The sequence below is a fragment of the Heptranchias perlo genome, chromosome 2, assembly GCF_035084215.1.
Source record: "Heptranchias perlo isolate sHepPer1 chromosome 2, sHepPer1.hap1, whole genome shotgun sequence".
Classification (NCBI taxonomy): Eukaryota; Metazoa; Chordata; class Chondrichthyes; order Hexanchiformes; family Hexanchidae; genus Heptranchias; species Heptranchias perlo.
In genome coordinates this window covers 44645970-44672710 of record NC_090326.1, presented here as the reverse complement: position 1 = coordinate 44672710, position 26741 = coordinate 44645970, and the positions used below count along the sequence as shown (strand labels likewise).

Here is a 26741-nt window from a genome sequence, read left to right as displayed (position 1 = left end):
GGAGTGATTAAATGACAAAAGGGATGATGGTGCAAGGCAAGTAGAGTGGTAGTGGGACAAGTTAAGAAACAAAAGATCAGTCTAGAGTAGCTGTAAATGGCAACAGCAGAATCGTTAACAGCACTAGTTGACTGAAAAAATGGGAGCAGTGGTTATGATCTGAAGTTATTGAAATCAATGTTGAGTCAGGAAGGTTGTAAAGTGCCTAAACAAAAGATAAGGTGCTGTTCATCAAGCTTACGTTGAGCTTCATTGGAACAGTGTAAGAGGCCAAGGACAGAAAGGTCAGAGTGGGAGTGGGACGGGGAATTAAAATGGCAAGTGACCAGCAGGTCAGGGTCACGTTTGAGAACAGAGCGGAGGTGTTGAGCAAAATGATCACCCAATCTGCGTTTGGTCTCCCCAATGTAGAGGAGACTGCACTGTGAGCAGTGAATACAGTACACTAAATATTAAGTGGTAAGAAGGGGTATTGGGGGTTGAAGGCAGTCGGAGGAGTGGGGGGAAACCCGGGGTAAGGGTGGCCCAAGACTTCCTTTTGAGCAGGCGAGCAGGACACCGGTCCCAAGCTGGAGGGGTCTTGTTTAAAAAACGTCATTAGTCCAAGGCCTGAGTGGGGAGCAGTGCCGGCTTCCCAGTCAGGCCAGAGCTGCCTTGAGGAGGATCGTGGGCCAGAAGAGGCCCAGGCAGCTAAGGTTAAACATTTTTTTTTAGGTTTCCTCGTGGGCCAGAAGAAGCAGGAATGTTCTTCAGGGTCCCGCAAGGAAGCCTTGGGCCACCCTTACCCCAGGCGCCCCCCCACTCTCCCGACCGCCTTCAACCCCTGATCCCCCTTCTTAACACTTAACTGACTGCCGGAGACCTATCCCACGGGTGCCTGGCTGCAGCCTCCTGCCTGTGATCTTCCTCTCCTGCCCGCTGTCCAGGTAGTGCATCTGGTCGGGTTCGGGCAGGACTCCCGTGAAAGTTATGGTAATGAGGCCCAGCTGTTAAGATCAGCCGGGCCTCTAGGTCCCCGGAGGGGCTGCCCGCTTCAGGGTTCACGTGCATTGTACCCACGCCCCCTTTAAAATCAGAGCCAAAGAATCTCATGGAGGGTCATTATAATCTGGTGTAAATCTGGTAAAACTAGCAAAAGCCAAAGAGTTCTGAGGATCACGTATTGCTTATAAACCCTCATTCGTTATAGCGTAACAGCAAGCTTATATATGATGCAGGAAGACAAAGAGAAGTATAATGTCGTCAAAACATCTAAAAGGCACAGTCCGAGTGAGTTTCCCAATTCAAAGAATAGTATTAATCATCAGTATTTGGAGGATAACTGAAGTAGTATCGCCTCTACGAAAAGAGCTATGAAAATGTTATTACTGTAACTGAAATGAAGATAAATTTACTTGTGCACGCCGAGACAGCAGGGGAAAAAAAATCAAAGCACTTAACTGTGCATAAAGATTGCATGCGAGACACAAATCAAGTTTAAACAATATTTCTTTAAACAGGATTATGATCAAATACCTTTTCCCTAGGCTAGGCTGACAGGTGCAGATCAATTTAAAAACATTGCTTCTGCTTGAATCTATGTTTGGACCATTTAACCTTTTGTACTGTCTGGCAACAAATTTAGTGAATAAAGTGACTTGAACAGACGCTAACCAAGTATTTTGTCCTAAAATGTGTAGGATGATCTGTTATGTTGCTCTTCAAAAGGCAATCAATTTTGCCTTTGTTTTTTTTTGCTAAACTAATAGAGACCTTTAGACTGTATATTCTTACAGCTTAGACTTATTAACACTTGAAGCTTTGTTAAAAATAGGTTAGGTCAAGTTTGGAAGGAAACAGTTTGTGCAATATTATATACTATATAAGGGATGGCAGGTAGCTAGGAGTATGTTGTTAGGCAGCATCACACTGAGGGGATTAGATCATAGGTTTTCAATCTGGGGTCCAATGTGGTAAATTCTGGGCCTGGTATCACGAGCCTGTGTATCGAGAACTCTGTTTTTTTATATTTTTTTGCATTTGTTGACTTACTAGCTCACTATTTCTGTTGCCATGTCCTAATAAAACTGAGGTTTTGCAAGAACAGCACTGCATTCCTTTGGGTAGCTAACACACTCTGAGGTCAGGATAGGGGATCCCTAGGAGTGCATTAGTATTTGCAGGGGATTCCGACAGAAAAATGTGAAAACTATTACTTCAGATAATGGCCCAAAACAGGAGAAGCAAAGCTCAAACAGTTTATTTGTGTCTTCTGAACTCTGAGCTGTGTTAATGCCTCAAAACACAGTCCTAAATATTTATTGTTCAGAACATATAAATAATAAAAGCTTCTCTGAGGAATAAGTCCAAGGGTAATGGAGTTGAACAGTGAGTTCTAGTTTTATGAATGACCAACATACCACATGACTTAGCGATAGAATCATAGAATCATAGAAGTTACAACATGGAAACAGGCCCTTCGGCCCAACATGTCCATGTCGCCCAGTTTATACCACTAAGCTAGTCCCAATTGCCTGCACTTGGCCCATATCCCTCGATACCCATCTTCCCCATGTAACTGTCCAAATGCTTTTTAAAAGACAAAATTGTACCCGCCTCTACTACTGCCTCTGGCAGCTCGTTCCAGATACTCACCACCCTTTGAGTGAAAAAATTGCCCCTCTGGATCCTTTTGTATCTCTCCCCTCTCACCTTAAATCTGTGCCCCCTCGTTATAGACTCCCCTACCTTTGGGAAAAGATTTTGACTATCGACCTTATCTATGCCCCTCATTATTTTATAGACTTCTATAAGATCACCCCTTAACCTCCTACTCTCCAGGGAATAAAGTCCCAGTCTGTCTAACCTCTCCCTGTAAGTCAAACCATCAAGTCCCGGTAGCATCCTAGTAAATCTTTTCTGCACTCTTTCTAGTTTAATAATATCCTTTCTATAATAGGGTGACCAGAACTGTACACAGTACTCCAAGTGTGGCCTCACCAATGCCCTGTACAACTTCAACAAGACATCCCAACTCCTGCATTCAATGTTCTGACCAATGAAACCAAGCATGCTGAATGCCTTCTTCACCACCCTATCCACCTGTGACTCCACTTTCAAGGAGCTATGAATCTGTACTCCCAGATCTCTTTGTTCTATAACTCTCCCCAACGCCCTACCATTAACGGAGTAGGTCCTGGCCCGATTCGATCTACCAAAATGCATCACCTCACATTTATCTAAATTAAACTCCATCTGCCATTCATCGGCCCACTGGCCCAATTTATCAAGATCCCGTTGCAATCCTAGATAACCTTCTTCACTGTCCACAATGCCACCAATCTTGGTGTCATCTGCAAACTTACTAACCATGCCTCCTAAATTCTCATCCAAATCATTAATATAAATAACAAATAACAGCGGACCCAGCACCGATCCCTGAGGCACACCGCTGGACACAGGCATCCAGTTTGAAAAACAACCCTCGACAACCACCCTCTGTCTTCTGTCGTCAAGCCAATTTTGTATCCAATTGGCTACCTCACCTTGGATCCCATGAGATTTAACCTTATGTAACAACCTACCATGCGGTACCTTGTCAAATGCTTTGCTGAAGTCCATGTAGACCACGTCTACTGCACAGCCCTCATCTATCTTCTTGGTTACCCCTTCAAAAAACTCAATCAAATTCGTGAGACATGATTTTCCTCTCACAAAACCATGCTGACTGTTCCTAATTAGTCCCTGCCTCTCCAAATGCCTGTAGATTCTGTCCCTCAGAATACCCTCTAACAACTTACCCACTACAGATGTCAGGCTCACTGGTCTGTAGTTCCCAGGCTTTTCCCTGCCGCCCTTCTTAAACAAAGGCACAACATTTGCTACCCTCCAATCTTCAGGCACCTCACCTGTAGCGGTGGATGATTCAAATATCTCTGCTAGGGGACCCGCAATTTCCTCCCTAACCTCCCATAACGTCCTGGGATACATTTCATCAGGTCCCGGAGATTTATCTACCTTGATGCGCGTTAAGACTTCCAGCACCTCCCTCTCTGTAATATGTACACTCCTCAAGACATCACTATTTATTTCCCCAAGTTCCCTAACATCCATGCCTTTCTCAACCGTAAATACCGATGTGAAATATTCATTCAGGATCTCACCCATCTCTTGTGGTTCCGCACATAGATGACCTTGTTGATCCTTAAGAGGCCCTACTCTCTCCCTAGTTACCCTTTTGCCCTTTATGTATTTGTAGAAGCTCTTTGGATTCACCTTTGCCTGATCTGCCAAAGCAATCTCATATCCCCTTTTTGCCCTCCTGATTTCTCTCTTAACTCTACTCCGGCAATCTCTATACTCTTCAAGGGATCCACTTGATCCCAGCTGCCTATGCATGTCATATGCCTCCTTCTTATTTTTGACTAGTGCCTCAATCTCCCGAGTCATCCAAGGTTCCCTACTTCTACCAGCCTTGCCCTTCACTTTATAAGGAATGTGCTTACCCTGAACCCTGGTTAACACACTTTTGAAAGCCTCCCACTTACCAGACGTCCCTTTGCCTGCCAACAGACTCTCCCAATCAACTTCTGAAAGTTCCTGTCTAATACCATCAAAATTGGCCTTTCCCCAATTTAGAATTTTAACTTTTGGGCCAGACCTATCCTTCTCCATAGCTATCTTAAAACTAATGGAATTATGATCACTGGTCCCAAAGTGATCCCTCACTAACACTTCTGTCACCTGCCCTTCCTTATTTCCCAAGAGGAGGTCAAGTTTTGCCCCCTCTCTAGTCGGGCCATCCACATACTGAATGAGAAATTCCTCCTGAATACACTCAACAAATTTCTCTCCATCCAAGCCCCTAATGCTATGGCTGTCCCAGTCAATGTTGGGAAAGTTAAAGTCCCCTACTATTACCACCCTATTTTTCTTGCAGCTGTCTGTAATCTCCTTACATATTTGCTCCTCAATTTCCCGTTGACTATTTGGGGGTCTGTAGTACAATCCTATCAAAGTGATCTCTCCCTTCTTATTTTTCAGTTCTACCCATATGGACTCAGTGGGCGAACCCTCGGATATATCTTATTTTGTTGGCTGATGTAAATTGCATATATTATAACTTTATAATATTGTTCAAGGGGTGAGAATTCCCTTTAAATAATGTTGCAGTTTTTTTCTTGCCAATTTTCTCTATTCCCCTTCTAAAAGCATTAACTCCTTGCTGGGGTACAATTCCAAAAGGCCAGTCATTCACTTGTGCATCGCCAAGTGACCATTATCCATATGTGAGCCTCAATAGTAAGTGCAGAAAGGCTATTTGACTGCATGTCCACACATGCACGCTCCCTATTATATTATTATACTGATTACTATTAGGTAGTGAGCAATAATGAGAACCCTATCTTATTTTGACTCTTGCTAATCCAGGGGTGCTAAGATAAATGTAGCACTCATACCAGTATACACAGTTGTGATCAGTTAACTCAGCACAGATCGTTGACGGAACCGTTGACCTATCTGGTCTGTCGGGATCAGCTCATTTTGTAAACCCACCAGAGCAGTGGGTAGGAGTGCCTCATTGCCCTTAGGTTAGGGAGGAGAAAATTACCCTGGTTTCACACACCTGATTAGCTATTTGGCAATCCCTGATGGAAATATGCAAGTCAAGTGAGGTCAGACTCTGGCTTGAATGTCATGTCCCTGCAGTCAATCATCTTAAATATCTGTCTAGAATCACACATGAATAATGGGGATTTGGACAAGGTGAACACCTGGAATGTGGAATCTTATGACTGAAAGGTGTCAATACCTTCAAAGGAAGAGGAGGTTGGGGAGAAAATTGGTAACAAAGTAATTTTTTATTGTATATTATTTGTGTGATTTTCTTGCTCAGCTATTATGCTTGAATAAGTGAACCATCATTCAAGCAGATATAAGATGTGTTATGGCTGCCTAGCGGGGTCTAATTTTCAACCTCTAGGGTATTGTCAGGTGTAGCAAAGTGAAAGTGAGATAGCTAGAATCAATTAATGTAAAATCATGGTATTGATGCTCACAGCCAAGGGGGACATGAATTTTCTATTTTACAGAAAACACATTATTGTCTACCATAGGGATCCATTCATTTGAACCTTTTTAGCCTTTATGCACCCCTACCCAAGCTTGTCCTTTTTAATAATTGCAAATCAGCATTCCGAGTAAATGCCAATAAATAGTAAAAAAAAATGCAAATTCATTTTCACAGCCACATATTACTCATGATATGATTTTTGTTCTGCCTAGGCCAGGGGTGTCAAACGTGTGGTGCACCGGGTCACACAGAATAGGACACGAATCTCCCGGGCTCTGCTTCTAATAGCCCGGTAGATCTGCGCATTTTAAATTTCATGCCACAGCATCGGCCCTCCTTCCTGCTCTATGATATCAACCGCACCCCCCACCCCCGGCACAGAGATCTGGCTCCCACGCAGGGATGACCTGAAACGGAACCTGTGGTAGGGAGGAGATCGGGGTGGGGGGGGCGCGGGGAACAGGAGGTGGCCATTTACATTGTTGTTTTGGCTCTACTGCCGCCTTAGGTGCAGCTCCAACTTGTACACACCCCTATTGTACATCCATAATGTTTATCCAATGATAAAAACAATAATAGAAGAATAATATCTAGCAAGGGTTTAAATGAATATTCGGTGAACACACTGTGACATACACAGAATTTTGCAATTCTCCTAACCCCCATCCATGGTTTTGGTCCTCTATCAACAATCGCTTTGATCAAGTATGGTGACCAAAGCTTCAAAGCATACAGATAAAGCTTCAGTGTTCAGTCTCCTGGCTTCATCACAATACCTAACGCACATGCTCACAATTGTTTATTTATCCACCAAAGCATACTCACAATCACCCATCATCACTTACAGTCTCAGCTGCCTGATGGCTAAGTGCACTGCCTGGTGTGGCACTGAGCCATACACATCGTCAAAGCAGCAGAGCTAATTCCCAGTTCATCCCGAGTCAGCTAATCTCAGCTAGGGTAGTACTGTACATAGAAACATAAGAACAAAGGTAGGCCTTTCAGCCCCCCGAGCATGTTCTGCCATACAACAACAACAACTCCTCGCATTTATATAGCGCTGTTGATGTAGTAAAATGTCCCATGGCACTTCACAGGAGCGATTTTCAAACAAAATTTGATACCGAACTACATAAGGAAATATTAGGGCAGGTGACCAAAAGCTTGGTCAAAAAGGTAGGTTTTAAGGAGCGTCTTAAAGGAGGAGAGAGAGGTAGAGAGGCGGAGAGGTTTAGGGAGGGAATTCCAGAGCTTAGGGCTTTGGCAGCTGAAGGCACGGCCGCTAATGGTGGAGCAATGAAAATCGGGGATGCGCAAGTGGCAAGAATTGGAGGAATGCAGAGATCTCGGAGGGTTGTAGGGCTGGAGGAGGATACAGAGATATGGAGGGATTTGAAAACAAGGATGAGAATTTTTAAATCGAGGCGTTCCCGGACCAGGAGCCAATGCAGGTCAGCGAACACAGGGGTGATGGGTGAATGGCACTTAGTGCGAGTTAGGATATGGGCAGCAGAGTTTTGGATGAGCTCAAGTTTATGGAGGGTGGAAGTTGGGAGGCTGGCCAAGAGAGCATTGGAATAGGCAAGTCTAGAGGTAACAAACAGGTATCCAATTCAATTGGATCAGATGCTATAACTGACCATTGCAGCCCTGGGCAGGGAAAGGGATAAATCAGTCAAGGTTCCCACTCCTAATCACTATCCAGTGACCACTCCTTGAAAGTGTGCGTGCAGACATTGAATGAGGACAGGATTATGTTTGGCTGCCACATTCCCCACTGCTGGCTATCCTTCTGACATTAACAGCCTTGGTTGATGTACGAAGAATGGTCACTTGGTCAATGTATTGGAAGTCTGTCGGTTCCTGACCATACCTCAGCATGAAGTTAATTTTCTCACTGCTTGACAAGTTCATGATAAATCCCGGTTTCTCTATTTCAGTGTTATCCACTAGCCACATGGGGCTAATTGGGATTCCAGAAGTGGCTAATTGCATTCCTGATTGGTAAATTAAAAATGAGTAAGAGACATGGTCGTTGGGCATGTGATCTCAATATTTATAATCCCACGGCATATACATGTCTACTTTAAGCTTTTTGTGCATTTGTTGGTAAAATGGTAAGACGGAAAGCAAAGTGTACAAGTGTTTTTTGATCGTTGTGCATGCTTCACTTCCTGAACAGTGGTAGATGTTTGTTAAGTAAATATACACGTGAGCTACATATACCTGTGTAGTGTGTTTGTGTGTATGAAAGGCATTTTCTACTAAAATTAGTGCATGTGGCTAAAACAGTGCCACCATAGGCACACCTATGGCTAGACAGCAATTTCTGCTGGAAAACATGGGCCCGATATTACCATGGCGGCGGGTCGATTGGGCGCGTGGGTAACGCGCCCGGTGAAATCAGTCTGCTCCGCGCGCAATCGCAGGCTGATTGGATCCACTTACCTCTTGTTCCGGGTTCCCCGCTGCTGAGCTGTGTGGTGGGCAGACTGTGCATGCGCAGTAAGGTCTGTCAGCTGGAGGAGCTCTATTTAAAGGGGCAGTCCTCCACTGACTGATGCTGCAAGAAATAGGAAAAATTACAGCATGGAGCAGCCCAGGGGGAAGGCTGCTCTCAGGTTTAATGATGCCTCACTCCAGCTCTTATTGGATGGGGTGAGGAGGAGGGGGAGGACAGAGATCGTCCCCCTGGCGTGCGGGAGGAAGCAGCCTGCCTCTGTCACCAAGAAGGCCTGGCTTGAGTTGGCAGAGGAGGTCACCTGCACCATCAACATATTGCCTACCTGCATCAGCAGCTAGGCATTGCCAGCTCCACTGGCGCTGGCAATGACCTAAGTAGGTCAGCCAAAGTGAGTACACTTACTCATTCCCCTACACTCCGTCTGCCACATCATCGCCCCCACCCCACATCTCCTTCTGCACTGCCAACACTATTCTGTCACATCACCCCTCACACGCACTCAAACCTCATCCTCATCTTACCTGCACTTACTCACCTCGCCAGTACTCATCCCGCCACTACCACCCAACCCAATCTTCATACAATCTCATGGCTCTATCTCATACTCACCCTCTCATGCATCTCTTTCACAGTCAGCCTCACTCAACCTGCCACTACCTATGCTGCAGCCACAGGGCATGCATCACATATGTGCAGTAGGAAGCGTAAGGCAAACGTGTCGTGAGCATGAAGGGGATGCACAAGGGTGGTTGAGGGTTTGTCATGGTTTTTACTTATATTTAATTTCTGATCAACTCACATTACATATTATATTGTCACCACTACTGCCACGTCTTTGCGAATCTTGTCTGGTTTGTCCAAAATGCCTTTTCCTGAGGATCACAATGAAGACCCACAACTGATGCCACCCATTGTGTCACTGCAGAGTGGGTGGGTGTAGGTGTATTTGCAGGGCTATTTTGTGCAGACCACTGAGAGACGTCGACGATGTCCCTGGTGGCACCCTGGAAGGATGCAGAGGAGAAGTTGTTGAGGGCAGTGGTGACTTTGACAGCGACAGGTAAGAAGATGGTGCTTGGGCCAGCCAGGAGCAGCTAGGCATGGAGGAGGCTGCAAATGTCCACGAATACATGTCGAGTGACTCTGAGCCTCCGTGTGCACTGCTGCTCAGAGAGGTCCAGGAAGCTGAGCTTCGGTCTGTGGACCCTGTGGCGAGGGTAGTGCCCTCTGCGATGCATCTCTCTCTGCCATTGCCCTCCCTTCTGCTGTGCAGGTGGATGTGTCACAGCACTGTGTTGTGGAGCTCTACGTGTCAGAGGTGGACAGCGAGGCTGGTGATGCTGTTCGCCCTCCGAGGAGGTCATGACTGCAGCTACGGCGGCCCCCATCCGGAGATGTACGTCTGAGGGGGTCCGCAAGGTAGGTACATGTGTCTGGACACCGGGGTAAGTGTGCAAGTTGGTGAATTTTATTGTTAGGAGGAGGGTGGTGGAGGCCAAACTTTGTCCAGTGACAGAGTGGCCTCCTGCAATGAGTGAGGGTCTCCCCCCACACCTGTCAAATGGACCTTTGCAGCTGCCACAGGCTGATGGCTGCAACACAACCATTTGAACTGGGAGTGTTTCCCCCAGTACGGGAAACAGTCCCAGTCAGTTGCAAAATCCCACCCCTCCTAAAATAACAGGTCAATCAGGTCTGTAAACAGCCTGAAGTACCTGTTCAATTACTTTAAGTGGCATCCCGTCGGCTTTAATTGCCGGCGGGAGTCCCACATGCGGGGGCTGCGCACGCATGTCAGCGCGTCACTGGGGAACCCGGAAATGGGGTGGGTTGGAGCTGGGCTCCCGACCCGCCCTGGGAATCCCCGATTTTCGTAGCCACCCTGCCACGAACGCACCCGATTGCGGGTGCTAAAATCGAGCCCCTTGACTCTATTTTAACCCAATCGCCAACTCATTTAAAATAAATGGTGTTAAAACACCGCACAGAGGAAATTAAACCCCTCATGAAACACTGCCTCCAGGAGGAGAAACAAGGAGATGAGGGAGAATTAAAAATAAATGTGCAATCTCAGCCATCAGTTCTCTGACAAAGACGAGCCCATTTATTTAATTAAAAATGGATTAACTCTTAGCGGAATACAAACTGCAGAACAATCCCAGATATAGATCTATGAAAACTGAAAATAATTTGCATCGTGTCTTGAAGCAACTTTTATTTTACATGCTCTCCAAATTATTTGTAATGTGAGCATTAAACTTAAAAATCCATTTTCAAATTGCTAGAAATCTAACCACATAGAAACGATATGTTGGATGGCTACATGGTTTAATGTCAATACGCTACATACATTAATATGCTTTCTTACATTCCCTAATAGACTTTCAGTGCGTGCATGTCATCTATGACATATACATAAAATTCAAAATCTCCTGATCTGAATGCATGATGACAGGATTGAATAATTAATCTGAAAGGAGATTGGTTTAAATTGTACTTACAACTTAAATCAACAGCATTCAGATTGCAGGTTTCCTTTAAACTGAAACCATTATTGCACTATACTTTGCTAAAAAAAATTAGACGATAAAAATCTGACTTAACAAGCCTTCTACAATGGACACGAATGCATGTGGGGAACAGCTTATTCCCATGCTCATTTGTATTCAGGCTCCATGTAGAGCTGCAGTATCCCTTTTACAATGATGTACTCACCAACTTAAGGTCAATATTATAAATTCAAAATTGACTACTGCACCTTGCTATATCTATGAGTATGGGCTGAATTAGAAAGCAGATGACACAATAAAGAGATTATTCTAAAATTTAAATAATACAGTAATTATAAAAATTGATTATATCAAGTTAAACAAGCACAGTAATAGAAAGAGATAGAAAAATGTCAAGAATTAGAACCATGGGAAGATCTTGTATATTTTATAGGAAATACACTGTTTTTAAACTGGATTATTGCAGGGATATTTTTTAAATTTTCGAACAGTTTTAAATTCCACCATTTTTTTCTCTTGTCCTTCAGTGTTCCCAGGCCTTGTCAGTCGATGGCTGAGAAAGCAGGGAGGCAACCTTTGCCTGGACTTCAGTAAATGCTGCTTTGAACTGGCCACAAAGAGGCGAGCAACAGTGACCACACAGTACTCTCGCCAAATGTCTTTCTACCTGGTTTCTACAGGAGCACGGCTGTGTGGGGAGGTGGAACCTATGTCCTTGACTACACTGGTGCAGCATGTTGGTTCTCCACCACAGTGCCCTGAAGTGCTGGGGGTAGATTTTCTGTTCCCGACTAAGTGGAGCTGGCAATGCCTAGCTGCTGATGCAAATGAGCCAAAAGAACACTGAGTCATTTTCTAGGGTCATTTTATTTGCATAATTATCCTGAGTTCCTAGTAGAGCTTTGGCCTGTGCAGGGAGTCAGACTGATGTGGGGACCGGAAATCACCTTGCAGTTTAGATGTAAAGGGATGCAGCAACTTCAAGACAAGTAGCTGCATGGGGGCATTTTCTTTTTAGCACCTTTAGCAAGGTTCACAATGCAAATGAACTAGTTAGTGGCCTTTGCCAATAATGGGTAGTGGAGGCAAAAATAAAGTGAAAGAAAGAACTAGCAATTATATAGCACATTTTAATACCTTAGGATATCCCCAAAGCACTTTACAGCGAATGAATGACTTTCTAAATGTAGTCATTGTTCTTTTGTAAGCAAATGCAGCAGCTAATTTGCACACAGCAAGGTCCCACAAAAAGCAATGAGATAAATGGCCAGCTAATCTAATTAGGTGATGTTGGTTGAGGGATAAATGGTGGCCAGGTCACGGAAATACTCCCCTGATCTTCTTCAAGCAGTGTTATGGGATCTTCTACGTCCACCTGAGCTGGCAGACGAGGCCTCGGTTTAACATGCAATACCCCCTGAGTACTGCACTGAAATGCCAGCCTAGATAATGTCCTCAATTCCAGGAACGGGGTTTGAACCCATAGCTTTGTGACTCAGAGGTGAGAGTATTACCACTGAGCAAAGCTGACAGTGAAAAATAATCCAATGTGGAAATACTAAATGGAGTCTGCTGAACTGGGTGTCATGCTGCATGTAGTGGGTACAAGTAAAATTGCCTTGTTTTAAGCAACCTTCTGAGAAGGCAGAAATGCACCAAGCCTGGCATGAAGGCGGGTGGTCTGTACAGCATTAGTAGGGGCTGGGAACAGAAGGGGGACAAGACAGCGTACTTTAAATAATATGGCAATGTATAAGAGTGCCCAACAGTACCATTTACTTGGTCAATAGCCAAAGACTGCATACCACAAATTGACATGATTCACATTTACTGATTACCTGTGCCAAGCCTTACACAAACTTCCAGCTTTTTCATTGCATCTCCGACATACCCACACCTCAGCAAGGCACAAATTCAAGGTGCAACACACAACTGGAAAATTCAGTACACACACATCTTCTAAGGGCACCACACCTCAAAGCGTTGCAACACAAACTAGGTGGATGATCACTTACTGACATGCAGGTTAGCAAAATCATGCATTGTACATGTGCTCCTTCAACATGCAGCATCTCAAGACTACTTATCTGCTAGCATGATAAATTGGCACCTTACTGAAGGGCACAAACCAAACCTGGAGAAAGTCTCACAAATCACAGGCCTTTCCCTTCCTTGGAGAAAGCCACACTGGACATCCTGTCGAATCAAAGCAAAAGTAGTAGGGAAAGGTGAAGCAGCAGGCCATCCCCAACTTCTGGCAATTACCATCCTGTTCTTATGTCTTTCCCTCATTCACTCACTCCCACAGAAGCATATGTACAGCCACACCGAATCTTTGTGCGGTAAATTTTTGTTCTTAGTGCCCCTGATGCAGAGTATGGTGTACAATAAAATTAATGGATGGAAAATTGGCAATCCGAAAAAGTGCAACGGCCTTACTTGCTGCTGCAGTTTTCCATTAGAAAAGGTGTGAAATTGGTTGCCTTGTCAAACAAGGCTTCAGTGACCTGCGGTATGCGCAGATTGGCTAACTTGGTACGTTTCACTTGAGGCACCATGAAATGAGAAAGTTACATAAATGTTCAGGGGGTGGAAATCCGTCTTGGGTGGCAGCACTAAACAGGCATTATCGCAGCTGCCGCCTGTTAACGCCCCACCTGATGTTAAGTTCTATTGAAGTCAAGGGGTCTGAATATCGGGCAGGGAGTGTATCGGGCGGGGGGCATAACAGGCGGCCAATACTATATCGCCCAAGACCAATTTCTACCTCCAAGGCTCTTATGTCGTGGGCAGAGCCGACCCTGTTGCTGACGTTGTTTGCAGGTTGCACTGGAGGAGGGTGAATCATAGGCAAAACTCCTCTGTCATGCCCAAATAGTTCTGGCAGAATTAATAGACCATACTTGGGTAACAGACCATCTTAGATGGTCCTGGACCTGCTCCAATCTTTCCTCTGCAGATCCTCCTTATTGTCAAGCTCCCTGAGGACAAGACCAATTTCCCACAGGAACATCCACCCTAATGGAACCAGAGTGCAATCTAATGCAGTATGAAAAGGAAGTACTCAGCATGTTGAACATCTTCCAGCTGTGATCAAATGGGAGAAGCAAACTTTCTATAATGCTCCATTTTTGTAAATAAAATTAACTTGCCATTATGCTAAAAAAGAAACACTTTAGGATGCTTAGAATTAATTTCAAGCTCTATGAGATGCTAAGATGTGAAAAGGCAATCAAATAAAATAAGTTTTAAAAAAATTAATAAATGCACCAAATGCAAAATTAGGAACTCAAAAGTCAAAATTGCAAGGAAGTCAACGTAAAGCTAAAAGAATGCATGACGCACCTTTAAAAAATTAACTACCAAAGGCCAGAAAGTGACTTTATGCCAAATTTATATGGGTCGACAATGATTAATAATTTCTTAATCCTCAGGAAACTGTGCTAAGATAAAGTTTATCTTAATTTAAATTATTTTTACACCCTTAATGAGGTACTTGCTCATTTGTAGTGAAAGTCTCCAATGATAGTAGCACAGCCCCAGCTGGAAAACACTGGGCTTTGTACAATGGGCACACAGTTGAGTACATAGACTCTCTGAGAACTCACAGAATCTGAGAGCACATAGTAGACGCCGAGCTGAGCTTCACACCCAATAACTTCTCCATCACAGAGACCGCCTACTCACTGCCACCTCTTCAACATTGCCTGCCTCCACCCCACCTCAGCTCCTCTGCTTCTGAAACCCTCATACCTGCCTTTGTCACTTTGATTACTCCAAAGTTGGCCTCCCATTCTCCACTCTGCATAAACTCCAACTTATCTAAAACTCCGCTGTTTGTATCATATGGCCATCACCATGTCTTCACTGACCCACCCTGTCTTCCCATCCCCCAAATTTAAAATCCTCACCATGTCTTAAAATCCCTCCATATTTCGTTCCTCCCTTCCTAAATTATCCCCACTCAAATTTACTGTTCCTCTGACTCCGGCCTCATCTGCATCCTTCCTTTGCCCCATCATCGGCAGCATAACCTTCGGCTACTCCTGTCCGACTCTGTGGAACTCCCTCCCTAAACTCCTTTGCCTCTTTGCCCATCTGTCCTCCTTAAAACTCACCTTTTTGACCAAGCCTTTGCCTGCCCCTCTTAATCTTTCCTCTGTAGGCTCAGAATCTGTTTTCGTCATGCCTATCTGTGAAATACCGTGGGACATTTTAAATGTTAAAGGCACTACGTAAGTGCAAGTTGTTGTTGTCCTGCCAGCGAGACACATCAGAAAATCTATCCTATTATTTCCCTTAAAAACCCCTTCTCTACCTCTCTGTGGTTGTTAATTTACCCGCTCCAGTACCACTGAAAACAAGGTACTGTGGACGAAGCTGAGAACCAAGGCATAGCATCAAAACATATTTCAGCTTCAGAATTGTTGTAAACAATAAAAAATCTTGATTTTGTAACAAGTCCGAATTACAAATAACTACATAAATTTATTACAAATTTACTCTCCAGAGTGATGGGAGGTGGAACAGGGGCAAGTATCTCTGCATGAGCCTACAACCGTAAACTCAAAGCCTTGCAAGATAATTTTGTGAATTATCTTGAAATATATCACAAAGTGCTGGTTATTCTATCAAAAAATGTAACAGACTTTTAGTTTGAAATAAGTGCAAAAAATTATGCTAATCTGAAAATTCACTGAAATTTAGTCACAGTTGGCCCTGCACGATGGGTCTGATTAGTGTGACTTGTAAACTGGCTGCAAATTAAAAAGATTCAAGAAGTCATGGACAGCACAGAAACACACACAGGACCCATTCTCTGTTCTTCATTCATCATCTTTCTATACAAAGTTCAGGGTCAGGCTTGCCAGCAACACCTATGTGCGCTATGACAAAAGCCTGAAGTCTGCACACATTGCAAAGTAAATCTTCATTTCATAATGTGCATCTAACTTCACTCCCAAATGTCCAGCTAAGCATCGTTTGAGGTACTTTTCTTGCTCAGTTATATTACAAGCTGCTAAAAAAAACTTGCCCCATGGATATGAGTGACAAAGTCTATTATTGTAGGTACAGTCAAGTTCCTTTACTGTCCTATATTTTCTGAACAATATGAATGAACCTTATTATAACAAACTATTTTTAACACAAATCTTTCATTATAACAAGCTGTCTCCAAGGTCCTACCTGAAATGTAATACAGTCAAAGGTAGAGGTTAAACCTCCATATGGTATTACAATTTCAAAATTTGCAGCAGCACCAAATTGGTGGTGATTAGTTAATACAAAGGAAGAATGTGTCAAAATGCAAGAGGACATTAATAAACTTGCAAAATGGGCATGTAATTGGCAAATGAATTTCAATATAGATAAGTGTGAGGTGGTGCATTTTGGTAGGAAGAATAAGGACGCCACATACTGCTTGGATAATAAGAGTCCAAATGAGGTAGAGGGGCAAAGGGATCTAGGGGTACAGATACACAAATCACTAAAAGTAGCGACGCAGCTTAAAAGGCCATAAAAAAGGCAAACAAAGCAGTGGGATGCATTTCTAGAGGGATAGAATTGAAACGCAGAGAAGTTATGTTAAACTTGTATAGAACCTTGGTTAGACCACACTTGGAGTACGATACACAGTTCTGGTCCCCATAATATAAAAAGGATTTAAAAGATTCACAAGGATGATACCAGACCTGAGAGGACATACTTATCAGGAAAGGTTGAACAGGCTGGCGCTCTTTTCTCTAGAAAAGAGAAGGCTGAGGGATGACCTGATAGAGGTCTTTAAGATGATGAAAGGGTTTGATAGGGTAGATGTAGAGTAAATGTTGCCACTTGTGGGGGAGTCCAAAACTAGAGATCATAAATATAAAATAGTCGCTAATAAATGCAATAGGGAATTCAAGAGAAACTTTTTTCCCCAAAGAGTGGTAAGAATGTGGAACTCGCTACCACAAGGAGTAGCTGAAGCAAATAGCATAGGTGCATTTAAAAGGAAGCTAGATAAGTACACGAGGGAGAAAGGAATAGAAGGGTATGATAGGGTTACATGAAGTAGGAAGGGAGAAGGCGTATTGTGGAGCATAAACACCTGCATAGACCAGTTGGGCCGAATGGCTTGATTCTGTGCTGTAGACTCAATGTAACCCGATGATAAGAACTATTTTGTGTACTCTTAAGCTTGTGATAATGCTATTCATCTTTATATCCTTGTAATCTGCACACTCTCAGATAAGAGTTTCCTGTCATTTTGTATCTCTGACATCAAGGCACTCAATAACACTGTCACATGTACACTGATCAGTACAAACTGCCGCCTTACCTGTGTACTCATCTTGGTGATGTCTGTAATTTTTCACGAGTGGCAAAAATATAACAATGGATTATCGGAGGACTCGTTACAAATATGCATAAAATCCCACTGATTTGAGGTCTGTGGTGCATGAGTAATGGAGATAATGGATATACATACTGGCACAAATCCAACTTGGGATCCCACATAATTCATCCTCTGTAAATTCATCCCTTGACCATCTAACATTCTACAGTGAACACCACAAGCTAATGGCTCTGACAAATTACTGCATCCCATAAGGCAAAAGTAAATATTCTAGTCTGTAATGTTACAGCAAGAAAACATTCAGTCCATGTTATCCTCCTAATATCCTCAGAACTGGCAGCACTTAACTGTAGAATCCTTCTCCTGATATTCTCCCATGATTTGGGATTCTGTCAGTCAGTGCAGTTCATACCTCATAAGGACAATTATCTTCACTGTATGATGAGAGCACAAGTCTTTTAAATGAGGGAGGGGAGTGCACGCTTTCGTGACAACAAAAATGTATGCTCCAAACTCTCTACTTCATGCAATCTAAATAGTTGCAGTAAGTATATTATCCTGAGCCAAGTTTTATTTGACTGCAATAATGATCAGTTCTACAGTACTTTCATTATTACTACTGTACAGTTTTTTGGGATTAATATTTGACAGCAAGTTTATTTCCTGCAATCAGCAAAGCTCGTTCTCATTTCTATTAAAAACCCTCCCCCAAAGATTGAACTATACAGCTGGCTGTCCAACAGCTACAAGATACAAGTATTAGCACAGATGAGGATTGTTTTTTCATATTGTAGTCAAGTTCGTTAAGACATCAATAAAGTCCCATTCTGCAGTGACATGCACAAGAGCCTGTGAATCAGAAATGCCATTCACCCAGTCAAGATCTCCATTACGCACACTAATGAGGAAGAGAACAGACATAAACCCAGTCTCATTCTCCTGGGGCTTTGCACTAAATGCAGACAACACAGAGGATGATATTAGAGCTATCCTTTTTTCAGAGAGTGGAATAGAATCCAGGTCTCTTGTGTTTTCACAGACTTCATTGTTATCGATCAAAATGCTGTTGTTTTCTTTTAGTTGTGTGCTCCTAAAATGCCATGCACATATGAATACTGTTGCTGCTGTGTGTCATGAATGTACAATAGCTCCATGTCTGAATTTTTGGTGCTTTCAGGAGACCAGTACCAAAATGGTCACGTTTTTAATTGCTTAATTGTTTTTAATGCTATTAACCTTTGGACTGAATAACATTAAATTATTAATATTAAAAGAGAATCAACTACAAACTGTTTCCTAACTTACCCGCAGCAATGTCGCCACAATCCTTAATTCTTTAGGGCGGCATCATGGTGCAAAATTGTGGAATGCACCGAAAATTGACATTTCACGCTGCCCCAGTGTCAGTTCAAAAATGGATACAAACTGAATAAAACTACCTCATATCTTTAACAGTATATATGTGATTTAAAAAAAATACTCTAGTGTGATTTGCAAAGCAACAATCTAAACTGGGACTAAGAATACATAGTTACGACGCGAGCTATGCTCTTGTTCTCTATGAATCACCCCTGTGCTCATTGACCTATATTGACTCCCGGTTCCTTCAATGCCTCCAATTTAAAAATTCTCATCCTCTTGTCTAAATCCCTTCATGCCCTTGCCCCTCCTAGCTCTGTAAGCTCCTCCAGACCTATAACCCTCTGAGAACTCTGCATCCCTCGGACTCTGACCTCTTGTGCATTCCCCCATTCCCTTTCCCCCACCATGTCTTCAGCCGTCTAAGCTCTGGATTTCCCTCCCTAAATCTCTCTGCCTCTCCACCTCCCTCTCCTACTTTAAGACCCTCCTTAAAATCTCCCTCTTTGACCAAGCTTTCAGTAATCCATCCTAATACCTCCTTCTTTGGCTCGCCATCCATTCTTGTCTAACTATGCCTCTATGATGCGCCTTGGTACATTTTTCTACATTAAAGGTGCTATATAAGTGCAAGTTGTTGTTCTTCATATGGCTGCTGCTGCCTCCCACATTGGAGTAATTTTATTGGTGCACAGAATCTGTTTGGTGTCCTAATGCATCATGGGAACACTTGATCCAAAACAGCAGCAGGATTTTGGGAACCTGAAGTTCAATGAGGAACCACAATGTTTGACACAGGTTGTAAATGAAAATTTAGATGTCTACTACTCAAGATGCTACAAAACATTTCTGCAAACCGGGGCATGATTTTAAATGGGAAAAATGGGTGTGTTGGGGGCGGGGGGGGCAGTAAAAATTTTAAAAATCTAAAACCCGCCCTCAACCTGCCCACTTCTGGTTTTCAGAGGCGGGACGAGGGGCGGGTGACCAACCCGCTCTCAAGAGGCGGGTTGGTCATGTAAAGCTTTCAAGGAGGCCTCCTTTTGACGTTTTTTTTGTTTTTAACCCCTGGGGGTCGGGATACCCGGGCCTTCTACTTCACGTCACGTGAGGGGAGGTGAGAAGGCTCGAAACAGCAGGTAAGTGCCTTTATAGCACAGCTTGTGGGCCCGGAGGAGCAGGAGTGCTTCCCTCAGGCCCAACAAGCCTAACTGCAGCAGCCACCCCCACGATCTCCGATCCTCCTCACCAAGATGACCCCCGACCCTGACACCCCCCCAATGACTGACCCCTCCCGATGACTGACTCCCCGATGACTGATCCCCCGTCCCAGAAACTGAGCCCCCCCTGATGTCCGAACCCCCCCGGAGACTGAGATCCCCTGATGACTGACCCTCCCGGTGACCCCCGAACCGCCTCCATGACTCTCATTGACTGAGCCACCCCCGATGACCCGCAACCCTCCCTCTCTATGACCCCCGCCCAACTAACACTTAGCCATCATGACCTCTTTCTTCCTCTTCTCCCATCTGACTAAGACCAGCCTGTCAATCAGACCGGCCTGTTGGGCAGGAAGCCGTCAAAAAAAAATAAAAGATGTCCTTACATCAAAATCGTAAGGACGTCCAGGAAACCCGTACTTCCGGGCTTCCCGTTAGGAATTCCACTGCCAATTTTCTCTCCTCCTCTCCTGAATGTGTTGACTCCTTGCTTGGGTCTGGTTCCACAGGTGCAGGCGTTCTCCAACACATTGCCCAAGTCGCCATCACTGGTGTGTGAGCCTTGACAGCGAGTGTCGGCATGCTATTTGAACACAAGGTCCTCACAGCTAAGCCCAATTTTGTCGACATGTGCACACTCCCAGCAGGGGCCATTTGATAATACCAGAAAATTTTCCCTATCCCTGCCTAATCAGCCAATTGGGGCACCTCTGGTCCTGGTGAGATCTTGGCACAGAGATCAAACCTGGAATCTATTGGTCTGCATAGCTACTGATCGGATAAGCTGGCTGAGTCATTGAGTAAGCAGCAGTTTTTTTAACACAACGAAACCTGTTTTTGTAAATAATCTCCAAAGCCTGCTAGATGTCATTCACAGAAGAATTTCTCACTCATTTCCAACCTTTCCTCCTAAAAATTAAGTAATCGATTGAATGAAAATAGAAATTTATTTTTTAAATCAAAATTTAGTCCCATTTGCCAGTGTACATTGATTTGCCCCTTAAAGTACTGTATGGAACTCTGTGATAATGGAAGAGACAGGAATGTTTTAATGTCAAAAATTGGCCAATTTATAGTACACGTACTTGGCTTGTGTGTTAGAAGTCACATCTCATCATTAAAGTACTTATTAACTCACAGCTGTGAGGTATCCATTTTGCAACCTTAGCCTCTTCATTGTGTCAATGCAAGAATTGTGCAGATTGGATTTCCAGTTACAACAACAATAACTACTTGCAGTTATATAACGCCTTTAACTTAGTAAAATGCCCCAAGCTGCTTCACAGGTTATCGAACAAAATTTGACACCGAGCCATATAAGGAGATATTGGGGCAGGTGACCAAAAGATGGGTCAAAGAGGTAGGCTTTAAGTAGCATCTTAAAGGAGGAGAGAGAGGTAGAGAGGTTTAGGGAGGGAATTCCTTCTGTTGGATGCACAGCACCTCCAACAGCTCTATGAATAGATGTACTGCACTGTACAGCATGAAGCAATGCAGACCAGGTACCTGGTTTAATCCTGGTTTATAATGAGATCACTGATTTCAGCCAGGGCATTAAATGCCCCTCAGCCAGGGGTCCTACTTCTGATTGTTTTTCAGTGACACCTAGTGAAAAATGTGTGTGGACTGGATCATATTGAGCTCAGTTGTGATACTCTGCAGTTAAGACTCACACATGAAGAATGGCAGCTTGGATGAGGTACCAGAGGACATGTGAAACTTTGCTACAGCAAGAGCTGTTGCCTTCAGGTGTGGAGAAGGAATAGACAAAGTTGGCAAATAAATTAAGTGACTCATTGTTATGTTCTTCCCTACCAACCAAAATTTGAAGTTCCAATATTACTGCAACAAAATATAACTCTGTATAAACTCAGCATAAAATATTTTCAAAAATTAAGAATTGTTATGAATGCTTTTTTCCCCAGTTACAGCAAATGAGCTATTACCATGGTATAAAGTTTTAAAATTAATTTCTTTGTAGACTTTATTCATCAGCATTAGCTCCTTCATAGTGGGCTGAGTTCCGCCTTCTTATCAAATTGCACTTTGTTTAATGCTCACAATTTCCTTTGACGGCCTAGTGAATTTATTCAATGACCAACTGGGTAATACAGGTAGGAAGGCCCCAGTCTATGCTGAATTAGCTGAGCTAGCCAAGGTGGCAAAAGGGCAGCAACACTAGGCCTCACTATTCAGTCAGCGTTCCCAGTCCTGACCACTAGCCAGTGACGCTGATGGAAGTGCACCTAAAACCTCCCCCTTTGACCAAACTTTTGGTTGCCTGTCCTAATATCTCCTTATGTGGCTTGTGTCAAATCTTGTTTGATAACATTCCTGTGAAGCGCCTTGGGACTTTTTACTACGTTAAAGTCACCATATAAATGCAAGCTGCTGCAAACAGCACATTGCGTGCCGAAGTGGTTCCATTGAAAACATGAGGGTTATGATTTCTGACCAACCTCAGTGATAATCCAGAGCTGCGAGACCGTGAGAAGCTGCGCTACCAGTTGGGATCTAAGAGACTGACATATCACAATCTGTTGCATTTCCTGATGGCTGATATTGGATATACATAAAATCATAGAATTTACCACACGGAGGCAGGCCATTCAGCCCATTGTGCCTGTTGCATGTGCTAGCTCTTCAGCTGGAGCTATTTATTCTCATACCATTTCCCAGTCCTTTGCTTGTATCCTTTCCTTTTCTTCCTTTTCAAGTATTTAGCCAATTCCCTTTAAAGATTATGTTATAGTCCCTGCCTCACGGTAAAGGATTCCATGGTTCTTATAACCTTGTGTGAAAAAAGATTCTTTTAAATTCCTCCTTTGTTCTTCTAGTGATAATCCTTAGTCTATACCCACTTGTTAGTGATTAGCCAACCACTGGAAAGGCTCTATCGTCGTGCTCTCAAAATCTTGAATAATTTCAGAAATATCTATTAGATATTGGATAATTCCACAAGCCAGACCAAAGGAGATTGAACGATGACACAGTGGTTTCTATGGGGTAACAAAAGAGGAGTAGAATACATTTAAGAGTTAAAAGAGGAAAAAAAAATCTTAACACTTGGTACTCACCAAAATGACCTGGAAAAGAATGGGCACAAGCTGGCTTTCTTCAATTAATCTGAAAATGCAAATTATTAGCATCATATTAATTACAACACAAGCACTTTTTCATCTTCATTAAAGGTGCAATATTATTGTTGCTACTGATGCATAAATGAAAAGTTCATTGTGAATGGCTGTGCTGCCAAGATCTATAGGTCAGTGATCCAGAACACTGGCCTCTGACTAATGCAGTTTGTAATTGAGCTTGCACATACCTAATAAACATGAGCAATGTCAGAGTTTATTGGAAATGACTCACTGTCTGCCTTATTGATCAAAGCTAGCAACTCAAAATATATTTGAATACTTTACAAGGGATCGGAGTAAACAATAATGTTAGAATGAATGAAAAGTCATGAATTGTAAATTAGGTAAAAATCTATTTGCTGGGCTTTGTAGTCATCTTATTAAAAGTGTGCAGATGTCGAAACAACAAGGGATTTGTAACAAACTTTATTTACCAAGATCACCAAAAACAATCTGGTTATTTTTATCACTGCTGTTTGTGAGACCTTGCTCTGCACACATTGGCCACCACCTTTGCCTACAAAATAACAGTGCCGACACTTCAAAAGTAATTTATTGGCTGTAAAGTGCTTTGGGACATCTAGAGGATGTGAAAGACGCTATATGAATGCAAGTTCTTCTTTTTTTCATAATGTAGATGTCTGAAAGAGCCAACCTTCCAGGCACTCTTGATATGCCATAATTGCACTCACTAAAGAATCAGACTCCAAGGGGTTGATTTTGCAATGGTGGCGGGATGGCAGTGGGAGGGGGGGGGGGGGGGGTGAAGGTGCGCGTGGCAAACCCGTATAAACAAAACTTACTGTTTCCGACGCGATCACATGTTGATTGCTGATGATTAACATCCTCTCCGGGTTTTGCGCCCGGCAGCCAGCCTGATTGACAAGCTGGCTGCCGTCAGGAGATGCAACGCGAGGGTAGGGGAGAGAAAGCGACAGAGCGAGACATCATCCGGCGCTGGACTGGAAGATAGGTGGGGGTGGGGGGAGAATGGAAGATCGGGGGCGGGAGAGGGAAAGATTGGGGGGGGGGGAAGAGGGGACATCGAGGGGGGGGGGGAGAAGGGAAGATCGGGGGGGGAGAGGGGAAGATCGGGGGGGGAGAGGGGAAGATCGGGGGGGAGAGGGGAAGATCGGGGGAGGGGGAAGATCAGGGGTGATGAGGGGAAGATCGGCGGGGAGAATGGAAGATCGGGGGGAAAGGGGAAGATCGGGGGGAAAGGGGAAGATCGAGGGGGGGAGAGGGGAAGATCGGGGGGGGGAGAGGGAAAGATCGGGGGGGAGAGGGAAAGATCGGGGGGGAGGGGAAGATCGGGGGTGATGAGGGGAAGATCGGGGGTGATGAGGGGAAGATCAGGGGTGATGAGGGGAAGATCGGGGGGAGGGGAAGATCGGGGGTGATGAGGGGAAGATCGGGGGGAGGGGAAGATCGGGGGTGATGAGGGGAAGATCGGGGGCGAGAATGGAAGATCGGGGGGAAAGGGGAAGATCGAGGAGGGGAGAGGGGAAGATCGGGGGGGAGAGGGGAAGATCGGAGGTGAGTGGAAGATCGGGAGGACATTGGGGGGGGGTGAAGAGGGGGAGATCGGAGAGGGAGACATCGGGCATCGGAGCAGGGCGCAAAGATAGGTTCATTTTGTGTTTTAACTTCCTTCTGTGATGTTTTATGTAATTTATTTAGTTTCTTTTTCCCTGATCCGGCCCACCAGGCGTGAATCAGAAGCGGTGGGCAAGCCGCCCAGGTAAGTTAAAAATCGTTACAATTACTTCATCTGTCACAGGTAAAGTGCCTTAAGTACCTCAATGAGGTACATTTGGCTCTTTAACTGTCATCCCGCCGGCTTTAATTGCCGGCGGGACTTCCGTTTTCGGGTCGCCCGGGCGCACACAGGTGGATCCCTGGGTAACTTGGAAGTCGGCGGGTTGGAGCCGGCTTCTGAACCCGAACGGGACTTCCACGATTTTTGGAGCCCCTCCGCTCCCAACTGCCCCCTAAAATTGAGCCCCAAATAACTAATCAGTTGATATCTGCCCTTCTTTTCACGCAGGTGCTGACTCATGGAGGTAAATTTTAACATACCGGCAGGACTCAGCGGGAGGGTCAATTCGTGCGTGGGAAACTTGGAAAATTCTTTTGTGCGTTTTCTCGAGCGATTGCGACTCAATTGAAGGCCCTTAATGTGATTTCTGGGTTTCGCCACTCCAAGCTGTGTAGCGGGCACACTGCACACCCAAATGACATGCTGGGAGCTGGAGTATTTAAAGGCCCATTGCAACCAAGGATTTTGAGGGAGAAAGGAGGAATTGAGCCAAATGGAGCAACAAAGGATGAGGCCTGGTTCAGTGACTCTTCTCTTGAGTTGCTACTAGGTGTGAGGAGCAGGAGGGATACATTGTACCCGGCTGACAGGAGGAAGCACCCTGCCTTTGCCACCAAGAACATACGAACATACGAATTAAGAGTAGTAGTAGGCCATTCAGCCCCTCGAGCCTGCTCTGCCATTTCATAAGATCATGGCTGATCTGATTGTGACCGCAACCCTACTTTCCTGTCTACCTATTATAACCTTTGACTCCCTTGTTAATCAGGAATCTATCTAACTCAGCCTTAAAAATATTCAATGACCCTGCCTCCACCGCTCTCTGGGGAAGGGAGTTCCACAGAATCACAACCCTCTGAGAGAAAAAATTTCTCCTCATCTCCATCTTAAATGGGAGACCCGTTATTTTTAAACTGTGGCCCCTAGTTCGAGTCTCTCCCACAAGGGGAAACATCCTCTCAGCATCTACCCCTTCTAGTCCCCTCAGGATCTTATATGTTTCAATAAGATCACCTCTCATTCTTCTAAACTCTAGTGTATACAGGCCCAACATGTCCAACCTTTCCTCATAAGATAACCCCCTCATCCCAGGAAGGCCTGGCTCGAGATGGCAGAGGAGCTGAGCAGTGTGAGCACCGTCTCAAGGATGTGGGTGCAAGGTAGGAAGCACTTCAATGACCTAACCAGGACAGGAAATGTGAATACAGCTACTGATTCACCTACATCCTGTGGTGCACATTACCCCCCCCCCCCCTCACTCTGTCCTGCCAAGTCTACTCCATCACATAACTCCTCACACCCACTTAAGGCTCAGTATCAACTTACCTTCATTTTCTGTGCACTTCCTCACCTCCTAGAATCATAGAATCATAGAAGTTACAACATGGAAACAGGCCCTTCGGCCCAACATGTCCATGTCGCCCAGTTTATACCACTAAGCTAGTCCCAATTGCCTGCACTTGGCCCATATCCCTCTATACCCATCTTACCCATGTAACTGTCCAAATGCTTTTTAAAAGACAAAATTGTACCCGCCTCTACTACTGCCTCTGGCAGCTCGTTCCAGACACTCACCACCCTTTGAGTGAAAAAATTGCCCCTCTGGACCCTTTTGTATCTCTCCCCTCTCACCTTAAATCTATGCCCCCTCGTTATAGACTCCCCTACCTTTGGGAAAAGGTTTTGACTATCGACCTTATCTATGCCCCTCATTATTTTATAGACTTCTATAAGATCACCCCTTAACCTCCTACTCTCCAGGGAAAAAAGTCCCAGTCTGTCTAACCTCTCCCTGTAAGTCAAACCATCAAGTCCCGGTAGCATCCTAGTAAATCTTTTC

At 44.3% G+C, this 26741-nt stretch overlaps 1 protein-coding gene across 2 annotated transcripts in view; it reads right to left on the bottom strand.

The window, feature by feature from the left end:
• The window catches only part of ulk4 (unc-51 like kinase 4), a 548729-nt gene that overhangs the window by 184574 nt on the left and 337414 nt on the right, over positions 1 to 26741 (bottom strand). For both annotated transcript variants that reach the window (XM_068001818.1, XM_068001817.1), the window contains exon 31: positions 23023 to 23071. In XM_068001818.1, the coding sequence (XP_067857919.1) occupies positions 23023 to 23071 (49 nt within the window). The remainder of the gene's footprint in view (positions 1 to 23022; positions 23072 to 26741) is intronic.